Source organism: Ctenopharyngodon idella, chromosome 10 (genome assembly GCF_019924925.1).
Source record: "Ctenopharyngodon idella isolate HZGC_01 chromosome 10, HZGC01, whole genome shotgun sequence".
NCBI lineage: Eukaryota > Metazoa > Chordata > Actinopteri > Cypriniformes > Xenocyprididae > Ctenopharyngodon > Ctenopharyngodon idella.
In genome coordinates, this window is record NC_067229.1 from 519443 (window position 1) to 531868 (window position 12426).

At 39.4% G+C, this 12426-nt stretch overlaps 1 protein-coding gene across 1 annotated transcript in view; it reads left to right on the top strand.

Annotated features, from left to right (window-relative positions):
- celsr2 (cadherin, EGF LAG seven-pass G-type receptor 2) overlaps positions 1–12426 on the top strand; it is a 44659-nt gene that overhangs the window by 28748 nt on the left and 3485 nt on the right. Inside the window, exons 9-28 of the mRNA XM_051910532.1 lie at positions 1635–1801; positions 2292–2465; positions 2550–2663; positions 2738–2912; positions 3011–3152; positions 3229–3349; positions 3536–3719; positions 3796–3897; positions 4868–4962; positions 5070–5279; positions 5397–5580; positions 5824–6142; positions 6223–6390; positions 7625–7751; positions 8878–9078; positions 9151–9438; positions 9519–9601; positions 9683–9809; positions 9920–10030; positions 10176–10303. Of these exons, the coding sequence (XP_051766492.1) occupies positions 1635–1801; positions 2292–2465; positions 2550–2663; positions 2738–2912; positions 3011–3152; positions 3229–3349; positions 3536–3719; positions 3796–3897; positions 4868–4962; positions 5070–5279; positions 5397–5580; positions 5824–6142; positions 6223–6390; positions 7625–7751; positions 8878–9078; positions 9151–9438; positions 9519–9601; positions 9683–9809; positions 9920–10030; positions 10176–10303 (3220 nt within the window). The remainder of the gene's footprint in view (positions 1–1634; positions 1802–2291; positions 2466–2549; positions 2664–2737; positions 2913–3010; positions 3153–3228; positions 3350–3535; positions 3720–3795; positions 3898–4867; positions 4963–5069; positions 5280–5396; positions 5581–5823; positions 6143–6222; positions 6391–7624; positions 7752–8877; positions 9079–9150; positions 9439–9518; positions 9602–9682; positions 9810–9919; positions 10031–10175; positions 10304–12426) is intronic.

The window sequence follows — 12426 nt, forward strand, 5'->3', positions numbered from 1 at the left end:
ATGCTAATATAGTTATCGTTATAGTTATCGTTATAGTTATCGTTTGCTGGAGTGTATGCTAATATAGTTATCGTTATAGTTACTGTCCATTGGAGTGTATGCTAATATAGTTATCGCTATAGTTATCGTTCGCTGGTGTGGATGCTAATATAGTTATCGCTATAGTTATCGTTCGCTGGTGTGGATGCTAATATAGTTATCGTTATAGTTATCGTTCGCTGGAGTGTATGCTAATATAGTTATCGTTATAGTTATCGTTCGCTGGAGTGTATGCTAATATAGTTATCGCTATAGTTATCGTTCGCTGGTGTGTATGCTAATATAGTTATCGCTATAGTTATCGTTCGCTGGTGTGTATGCTAATATAGTTATCATTATAGTTATCGTTCGCTGGTGTGGACGCTAATATAGTTATCGTTATAGTTATCGTTCGCTGGAGTGTATGCTAATATAGTTATCGTTATAGTTATTGTTCGCTGGAGTGTATGCTAATATAGTTATCGCTATAGTTATCGTTCGCTGGTGTGTATGCTAATATAGTTATCGCTATAGTTATCGTTCGCTGGAGTGTATGCTAATATAGTTATAGTTATCGTTCGCTGGTGTGTATGCTAATATAGTTATCGATATAGTTATCGTTCGCTGGTGTGTATGCTAATATAGTTATCGCTATAGTTATCGTTCGCTGGTGTGTATGCTAATATAGTTATCGTTATAGTTATTGTTCGCTGGAGTGTATGCTAATATAGTTATCATTATAGTTATCGTTCGCTGGTGTGTATGCTAATATAGTTATCGCTATAGTTATCGTTCGCTGGAGTGTATGCTAATATAGTTATAGTTATCGTTCGCTGGTGTGTATGCTAATATAGTTATCGATATAGTTATCGTTCGCTGGTGTGTATGCTAATATAGTTATCGCTATAGTTATCGTTCGCTGGTGTGTATGCTAATATAGTTATCGATATAGTTATCGTTCGCTGGTGTGTATGCTAATATAGTTATCGCTATAGTTATCGTTCGCTGGTGTGTATGCTAATATAGTTATCGATATAGTTATCGTTCGCTGGTGTGTATGCTAATATAGTTATCGATATAGTTATCGTTCGCTGGTGTGTATGCTAATATAGTTATCGTTATAGTTATCTTGACATTTCATATTCAACAGTGTTTTGATCTGTCTGCATTGACACCACTGTATGCGAACTGAACTGAGCTGGATGATGACATCAATGTTTTCTCCAGTGCTGATATATAGATAAATTCACTAAATTAATAACTATTGATTCATCAGATACATCAGAATGAATCAATACTGAATTTACTTAAGCTGGACAATGACACCATTTTCTTTAAGAGCTGCTGTGCAGCCAAAATTATATACCAGTTATCAATGTAAAGCTGCTTTGACACAATCTGCATTGTAAAAAGCGATTTATAAATAAAGGTGACTTGACTTGAGTTATTGTTCGCTGGCGTGGATGCTAATATAGTTATAGTTATTGTTATAGTTATAGTTATCATCTGTTGGTGTGGACGCTAATATAGTTATCTTTATAGTTATTGTTTTTGATGTGAACAGGTGTTTAGTGATGAATCGGTCAGTAATGACGCATGTCTGTCTGTCTGTGCAGTGATGCCGAACCCGCTGCGTTTCCAAGGTAACAGTCTGTTGTCGTGGAGTAATCTGGCTGTCGTGGTAACGGTTCCTTGGCACCTGGAGTTCATGTTTCGCACACGACAGCTGACAGCGACGCTGCTACACATCAGTTCAGGACAACATCACAACCTCACCATACAGGTACACACACACACACACACACACACAAAACACTTACACACACACACACACACACACACACTCATAAAACACTTACACACACACACACACACACACACACACAGTTGAACAGCTTCAGCAGCAGGTGCACTAACTCCACGCTGATTTTGAATGTGTCTTCAGCTCCACCTGCTGGCCGTGTGAGATATAACACAACACTGACACCTTACTCATGATGAACTTGAGCCTTATCAGGCAGTTTTTGTTGTTATTAGATTTTAAAAACACCACAAACACATTTTTTTTTTGTGTAAATGTATTTAGAGTGAGATATATACATTTTATAAATTAAATAAAAAAAGGAGATTTGTGCTTGCTCTTGCGAGTCAGTGTCAGGTGACATTGGGGTGGGGCATTCTCGTACTAGAGAGCATTTGATTGGACAAACAGGATGATGTAGTGCAGGATGATGTCATCAGCCATTACTAACGGTCATGTGTGTGTCTGTCAGCTGAGGGAGGGGTGTGTGGTGACGTCCGTCCAGCGCGGCGAGGACTCCGCTGTGTCTCGTGTTGATGATGTCACGGTGAGCGACGGCCAGTGGCACCACGTGTTGCTGGAGCTCCGCGGCCCCGCGTTGGGCGCCATAACGGCGGCGCTGAGCCTCGACCACGGCCTGTACACGGTGAGACACGTCACATTTACAGATGAAGGACGTCACGTTACAGTCAACCACATGACACGTGTGTGTGTGTGTGTGTGTGTTTAGGCGTCTATGGATCTTGACTCCAAGTTAAAAGGCGTTAAACTGAAGACTCTGAGTGTCGGTGGCGTCACAGACGGCAGGAATAAAGTCATCAGTGGGTTCAGAGGATGCGTTCAGGTGATTGTCACAAACACACACATGTGATCATCACAGTCACATCCCACACAGACTCACCGTGAGATCCTCCGCAGGGCTTGCGTCTGGGCGAATCCACCTCCGCTGCTGTGTTTCCCAGCATGCCTCAGGCGCATGTCGTGAACGTTGAGTCGGGCTGCAGTCTGCCGAACCCCTGCGGATCGAACCCGTGTCCCGCGCACAGCGACTGTAGCGACGACTGGGACACGCACTCGTGCCGCTGCCACACCGGTCAGTCATATTTTGAGCTAGTTTTCATTTGCACATTTCCCACTTTCCCTAAATATATCATATATGTACACATATATCTTGTTATTATTTCTGAACAGGTTACTATGGCAACAACTGCACCGACGCCTGCGCGCTGAACCCCTGCGAGCACCAATCAGCATGCAGCAGGAAGTCAAGCTCCGCCCACGGATACACGTGCAACTGTCCCAGCAGCTACTTCGGCCAGTACTGCGAGAAAAAGTACGAAATGTTTCCTGACGCACTCAACGCTGTGATGACGTGTGTGCTAATGTGTGTGTGTGTGTGTGTGTGTCAGGATGGACCTGCCGTGTCCCCGCGGATGGTGGGGCGATAAGTCATGTGGTCCGTGTAACTGTGACACGGCTAAAGGATTCGACGCCGACTGTAACAAGACCAGCGGAGCGTGTCGCTGCAAGGTAACTGTCTGAAGATCCGTTAAAATGATCATTTGTCAATTAAATCATAAAATACATTAAAGTGATTCTTCCGTTAAAGGATGTTGTCTTTCCTGACAAAACTGGAAAACACGTCATTACCGTCACACATCATTCCAGAATGCAGCTGAATGTGGTGATGACGTTACGTGTCGTTTCTCTCCTCAGGACAATCACTTCCAGCCTGCGTCCAGCGACTCGTGTCTGCTGTGCGACTGTTACGCCGTGGGCTCGTTCTCCCGCGCGTGTGACCGGGACAGCGGTCAGTGTCAGTGTAAGCCGGGGGTCATAGGTCGCCAGTGTGACCGCTGCGATAACCCGTTCGCCGAGGTCTCGTCCAGCGGCTGTGAAGGTCAGACTTTTATGCTCATTATACTGTCGCGTCCCTTCCCAGAATTCCTCCAGTGACACGTGTTTATGTGTTCCAGTGATCTACGACAGCTGTCCTCAGGCCATCGAAGCGGGAATCTGGTGGCCGAGGACCAAGTTTGGTTTACCGGCCGCCGTCTCGTGTCCGAAAGGATCCATCGGTAGGAAGGAAACATCATTTAACACGCCCAACGTTAATTTAACCTCATTTTTACATTTTAATGCTAATGTAGCTGCCGCAATTACGCCACACTGTTGATGTGAAGATTTTGTGATGTGAAGATGAAAATTCAGACATTCGTATTAAGAAAAGTGATGCACAAATTTATTTGAATTGAATTAACCTTTATTTTAATTAAATGAATGTACTATATTTTTCTTTGATAATGTTTTGTATTTAATGTTTTGAATTTTTAGGGTGTATTATGGTACTAAATTATATTTATGCAGTAGTTACAGTTATAGAATTGTAAGTTGATTGTTATGAAAATTGCACAAAAGTACTATTTAAATATACAATTTTTGTATGAAATATATATTTTCCAAAACACGTTTTGCTCCAAAACTGTGAGAAAATCAAAGCCATAAATCTAAACAAGTTGTGCTCCAAAATTTGAAGTTGATATCTCAAAAAATGAGCTTTCTGTAAGATTTTGTTTGGGTGCAGTACCAAACGCTTCCACTAGATGAAATTCATCTCCCATTCATTTCCAATGCGCTCATTTTTGACAGTGAGGAGCACAAGTGTGACTATTTTTTCAGAACCATTTAACCTTTTCGAATCAAGTTCATGATTTTATTCGTGTGTTCATGTACAGTAGCAAGTGCCAGAACCTTTACCAAGTTTTGTATCATTCTGATGAAGTGAAAAAACAAACAAAAAAAGTAAATTTTTCAGTCAAAAACTACCAAATAGCACCAGAGGGTTAAATTAAGTAAATCCAGACTTCAGATTTTCTGGTTTCTTGTAAACTGAAACTTTTAAGTTTTAAAAATTAAGGTAGAAACCTAAAACGCACTTGAAAATCAATAAACGAAACCTGCTAAGTACAAAAAAGTATTATTTTAGTTGTTTTTTAGTTGATGTCATTTATTTTGTGTAAAAAGAAATCTGTTTTTGATTGCGTGCAGGAACTGCGATCCGCCACTGCGATGAGCACAAGGGCTGGCTGTCGCCGAACCTCTTCAACTGCACGTCCGTGAGCTTCAGTAAACTCAAGACGCTGGTAAGAATCTCACACACACACACACACACACACACACACACACACACACACACACCAACCGTTCCTGCATCATCCGCGCGTCCTCACGTGTGTGTTCATGTCCGCAGTCGGAGCGTTTGGTGCGTAACGCGTCTCTGATGGACTCCGCTAACGTTCAGCAGACGGCGGTGCTGCTGTGTAACGCCACGAAGAACGCCAGAGAGTTCTACGGCAGCGACGTGAAGGTGGCGTATCACCTGACGCGCTCCATCCTGCAGCACGAGAGCAACCAGCAGGGCTTCAACCTCAGCGCTACGCAGGACGTGCTGTTCAACGAGGTACACTTTAGCGCTAACACACCATTTCTCTCGAGTAAGACATAGTAGCCTGACAGCTGTTGGATGGCAGCATCTTCACCATGACTGTTCTCTGTCTCTGATTGGCCGCTGACGCAGCACCTGATGCAGGTGGGCAGTGCCATCCTATCAGCGGACACGCGCGGCCACTGGGAGCTCATCCAGCAGACGGAGGGCGGCACGGCCACACTGCTGCGACAGTTCGAGGAGTACACCAACACGCTCGCCCAGAACATGAGGAAGACCTACCTGAGCCCCTTCACCATCGTCACGCCCAACATCGGTCAGAACACGCATGCACACACCCTCCTGTCAGCAAACCTAGATGTACAAAACGAGTGTTTCTGATTGGCTAAAGAATCACAGGCCACTGATTGGCTAAAGAACCACAGGCCACGCCCACTGACTCTTAGCTTGCTGAAGTCACATATGATTTATCACAACATTTCACTGAAATCTGTCAAAGGTAGTGATATAGTTTTAGTGTTTTGGTATTGTATAAGGACTCGTGCGTGTGTAATTCCAGTCATCTCCATCGATCGTTTGGAGAAGATGAATTTTGCTGGAGCCAAACTGCCGCGGTATCAGTCTCTGCGCGGGCCACGCCCAATCGACCTTGAGACGGCCGTCACTCTTCCCGACTCCGTCTTCATCCCTGCCCCCGAGGGCAAAGGTCACCGGCACCACAGCGAGCCAATCCCAGAGTCTGGCAGAAACCACACGGCCAGCCGGAAGAGAAGGCACCCGGACGAGCGCGAGCAGGACGCCATCGCCAGCGTGATCATCTTCCACAGCCTGGCGGCGCTGCTGCCGGAGAGATACGACACGGACAAGAGGAGCTTGAGGTGAGAGCGGAGCAGATGAACGACTGAGACACTCGCTGATTCACTGGATCTAATGTGTGTGTGTGTGTGTGTGTGTTCAGGGTTCCCAAGCGTCCGGTCATCAACACTCCTGTGGTCAGTATAACGGTTCATGATAACGAAGAGTTACTGCAGCACACGCTGGATAAACCAATCACGGTGCAGTTCCGCCTGGTGACCACTGAGGAGCGCTCTAAACCCATCTGTGTGTTCTGGAACCACTCCATAGTGTGAGTACTTGCACGATTAATACTCATATACTTACATGATTGTGAGTACTTACAAGATTAATACTCATATACTTACATGATTGTGAGTACTTACAAGATTAATACTCATATACTTACATGATTAATACTCATATACTTACATGATTAATACTCATATACTTACAAGATTAATACTCATATACTTACATGATTGTGAGTACTTACAAGATTAATACTCATATACTTACATGATTAATACTCATATACTTACATGATTAATACTCATATACTTACAAGATTAATACTCATATACTTACATGATTAATACTCATATACTTACAAGATTGATACTCATATACTTACATGATTAATACTCATATACTTACAAGATTAATACTCATATACTTACATGATTGTGAGTACTTACAAGATTAATACTCATATACTTACAAGATTAATACTCATATACTTACATGATTAATACTCATATACTTACAAGATTAATACTCATATACTTACATGATTAATACTCATATACTTACAAGATTAATACTCATATACTTACAAGATTAATACTCATATACTTACATGATTAATACTCATATACTTACAAGATTAATACTCATATACTTACATGATTAATACTCATATACTTACATGATTAATACCCGTATACTTACATGATTAATACTCATATACTTACATGATTAATACTCATATACTTACATGATTAATACTCATATACTTACATGATTAATACTCATATACTTACAGGATTAATACTCATATACTTACATGATTAATACTCATATACTTACATGATTAATACCCGTATACTTACATGATTAATACTCATATACTTACAGGATTAATACTCATATACTTACATGATTAATACTCATATACTTACATGATTAATACCCGTATACTTACATGATTAATACTCAAATACTTACATGATTGTGAGTACTTACAAGATTAATACTCATATACTTACATGATTAATACTCATATATTTACATGATTGCGAGTACTTACATGATTGTGAGTACTTACACAAATAATACTCATATACGTACATGAATGCGAGTACTTGCGTGATTGTGAGTACATTCCCACGAAAAATACTCATATACATATATGCTTAGCAACCACATAGCAACTCAGAACACCCTAGCAACTTCTTATCAACCACTTTCTATATAATTTGTCAATATTCTAAGATGTTTGTGTGTGTGTGTGTGTGTGTGTGCAGTGCGGGCGGTCCGGGCGGCTGGTCCTCCAAGGGTTGTGAGGTGGTCTTCAGGAACAGCACACACATCAGCTGCCAGTGTTACCACATGACCAGCTTCGCTGTGCTCATGGACATCTCACGCCGAGAGGTGACGCACACACACAACTCAACCTAATCTAACCATAACCTGCTTACAACCAAGTCTATCACCCTGAAAACCCACCCTGGCAACCATTCAGATTAGCTTAGCAACCGTGTAGGAACATGAACCAGAACTTCATAGTACGTAGAGTTGGCCTCTGTTAACCTTGGGCAGTGCACTGATGCCATAGCAACTTCCTAGCAATACCCTAGCAACCATATTTAAAGCCAAGCAACCACTGAGAGCACCCTAGAAACTACTTAGGAACTGGTATTTTATTTCTTGATTTATGTGGTATTTTTAGTGTAACACTCTGTCCAGGGACTACAGATGTAATGCAGCCTTTGGCTAATTCTGATGCAGTTACAGCAATGTCCCTGTTAAATAAATAAACAATAAAAAACAATACCAACCACATAGCAATGCCTTAGCAACCACTACCAACTGCATAGAAACACCATAGCAACTACTGAGAACACCTTAGCAACTGCATAACAATGCCCTGACAACCTCTTAGATGCCACCAACTGTCTAGCAACCACCTGGAACACCCTAGCAACTGCCTTTAAACCTGAGAAAACCCTACCAACTGCCTAGAAATGACTGAGAACACCTTAGCAACTGCATATCAACACCCTAACAACCATTTACAAAACCCTACCAACTGCCTAGTAATATCCCAGCAACTACCTAGAACACCCTAGCAACTGCCTGGAAACATCTGAGAACACCTTAGCAACATTTTTAGCAACCACATAGCAACAGCAAAGAAATCACTCACAAACCCCAACCAACTGCCTAGCAACACCCTAGCAACTGCCTAACAACCACTTAGCAACACCCTTGAAATCACTTAGAACTAACCTTGTCAAATCCAGTGACCTGTTTACTTCCAGATCTAGTTTTGTTGTATCCTCAGGTCAGATTGAGTTTCTTTATTTGGTGACAACCTTTTTTTCTAGTCCAAACCACCTTTTTTTTGTGGAAACATGTGGAAGTGTGTGGAATGGGCAGCAGGTTGACAGAAAAGGCGTTTAGTTTCCCTGCAGACGGACATAAACATGTTGACTGTGTGAAGTCATTTAGTCAAAGAAAACAGAATCCCTGCAACAAATACATGTCTGTGCTTCAGAACGGAGAGATCCTTCCGGTGAAGCTGATCACGTGGAGTTCAGTGGGCGTGACGCTGGGCTTCCTCTTCCTCACCATCGTCTTCCTCACCTGCCTGCGGGCTGCGAGCAGCAACAAGACCAGCATCGTCAACAACGGGGCGGCCGCGCTCTTCATCGCGCACCTCATCTTCATCCTGGGCATCAATCAGGCCGATAACGCGGTAACGCACTCTTCCCATCTGTCTGTCTTGAGCGTGTCGAACCATGCGTGACTCCGGCTTGTCTCTGTGCAGTTCCTGTGTACGGTGATGGCCATCCTGCTGCACTTCTTCTGGCTGTGCGTCTTCTCCTGGCTGTTCCTGGAGGGGCTGCACGTCTACCGCATGCGGAGCGAGCTGCGCGACATCAACTACGGCCCCATGCGCTTCTACTACCTGATCGGCTGGGGCGTCCCGGCCTTCATCACGGGGCTGGCGGTGGGACTGGATCCCGAGGGCTACGGGAACCCGGACTTCTGCTGGCTCTCGCTCTACGACACCCTCATATGGAGTTTTGCGGGACCCATCGCGTTCGTCGTGTCCGTGAGTGTTTGCGTCGCTCTGCTCGCTTCCGCTTGTGTGTGCTGAAAGTGTTTGTTTGACAGTGTCTGTTTCTCCCTCAGATGAACGTGTTCCTGTACATCATGGCGTCCAGAGCGTCGTGTTCGCTCAGACAGAAGAGCTGCGAGAAGAGAGATGCGCCGGCGTGAGTCTCGTTCACACTCAGTCCTGAAGTGTGTGTTTGTAGCGTGTGTTTGTTAAAGCGTGTGTGTGTGTGTGTGTGTAGGGCGGGTCTGCGGTCGGCGTGTGCCGTGTTGTTCCTGGTGACGGTGACGGGTCTTCTGGCACTGCTGTCGGTCAACAGCGACATGATCCTGTTCCACTATCTGTTTGCGGGATTCAGCTGCGTTCAGGTACCTGCAGCGGCAGTGATGTCATCAGACGTGAATCTGCTTAGCAACCACTCAGAATACCCTAGCAACCTTCTGTTCTGATGTGATCACGCGTGTGTTTGTGTTTTCAGGGCCCGTTTATTTTCTTCTTCCGCGTGGTGTTTAATAAAGAGGCCAGAGACGCCATGCGCTACTGCTGCAGCAAGAAACGCCCTGATCACATGATCAAATCCAAACCATCCGTGAGTCACACACACATTTACACCTGACAATAACACCACAGATTAAACACTAGATTACTGAAAATCACGTTATACTCAATCAGTTGTATTTGTCTGTGCTGCTACATTTACATATTCATCCTCTCTCTCTTCGTCTGTCCGTCAGGCGTTCATCTGTAACAGTAATTATGCGGACGGGCGTCTGTATCACCTGCCGTTCGCTGAGTCGAGTGTGTCACTGAACGGAACCCAGAGCAGCAAAACTCACCAGAACTACATGCCCTTCAGCCTCCGGTACACACACACACACACACATAAAGATAATAATAACTATAACGATAACTGTAGTAACTGATAACTATAATGATAACTATAAAAACTATAGTAACTGTAACGATAACTATAATGATAACTATAACGATAACTATATTAAATGTAATAACTATAACGATAACTATAATAAATATAATAACTATAACGATAACTATAGTAACTGATAACTATAATGATAACTATAACGATAACTATAATAACTATAGTAACTTTAACGATAACTGTAATGATAACTATAGTAACTGATAACCATAATGATAACCATAACTATAATGATAACTATAATAACTATAGTAACTATAACGATAACTATATTAAATGTAATGATAACTATAACTATAATAACTATAATGATAACTATAGTAACTGATAACTATAATGACAACTATAACAACTATAGTAGCTGTAATGAAAACTATAATGATAACTATAACAATAACTATATTAAATGTAATGATAACTATAAAGATAACTATAATAACTATAACGATAACTATAATATAACGATAACTATAATAACTATAAACTATAATATAACGATAACTATAATAACTATAACGATAACTATATTAAATGTAATAATAACTATAAAGATAACTATAATAACTATAACGATAACTATAATAACTATAACGATAACTATATTAAATGTAATAATAACGATAACTATAATAACTATAACGATAACTAATAACTATAACGATAACTATATTAAATGTAATAATAACTATAACGATAACTATAATAACTATAACGATAACTATATTAAATGTAATGATAACTATAAAGATAACTATAATAACTATAACGATAACTAATAACTATAACGATAACTATATTAAATGTAATAATAACTATAACGATAACTATAATAACTATAACGATAACTATATTAAATGTAATAATAACGATAACTATAATAACTATAATAACTATAACGATAACTATAATAACTATAACGATAACTATATTAAATGTAATGATAACTATAAAGATAACTATAATAACTATAACGATAACTATAATAACTATAACGATAACTATAATATAACGATAACTATAATAACTATAACGATAACTATAATATAACGATAACTATAATAACTATAACGATAACTATAATAACTATAACGATAACTATATTAAATGTAATAATAACTATAAAGATAACTATAATAACTATAACGATAACTATAATAACTATAACGATAACTATATTAAATGTAATAATAACGATAACTATAATAACTATAATAACTATAACGATAACTATAATAACTATAACGATAACTATATTAAATGTAATGATAACTATAAAGATAACTATAATAACTATAACGATAACTATAATAACTATAACGATAACTATATTAAATGTAATGATAACTATAACGATAACTATATTAAATGTAATGATAACTATAAAGATAACTATAATAACTATAACGATAACTATAATAACTATAACGATAACTATATTAAATGTAATAATAACTATAACGATAACTATAATAACTATAACGATAACTATATTAAATGTAATAATAACGATAACTATAATAACTATAATAACTATAACGATAACTATAATAACTATAACGATAACTATATTAAATGTAATGATAACTATAAAGATAACTATAATAACTGTAACGATAACTATAATAACTATAACGATAACTATAATATAACGATAACTATAATAACTATAACGATAACTATAATAACTATAACGATAACTATATTAAATGTAATAATAACGATAACTATAATAACTATAATAACTATAACGATAACTATAATAACTATAACGATAACTATATTAAATGTAATAATAACGATAACTATAATAACTATAATAACTATAACGATAACTATAATAACTATAATGATAACTATATTAAATGTAATGATAACTATAAAGATAACTATAATAACTATAAGGATAACTATAATAACTATAACGATAACTATATTAAATGTAATAATAACTATAACGATAACTATAATAACTATAACGATAACTATATTAAATGTAATAATAACTATAACGATAACTATAATAACTATAACGATAATTATAT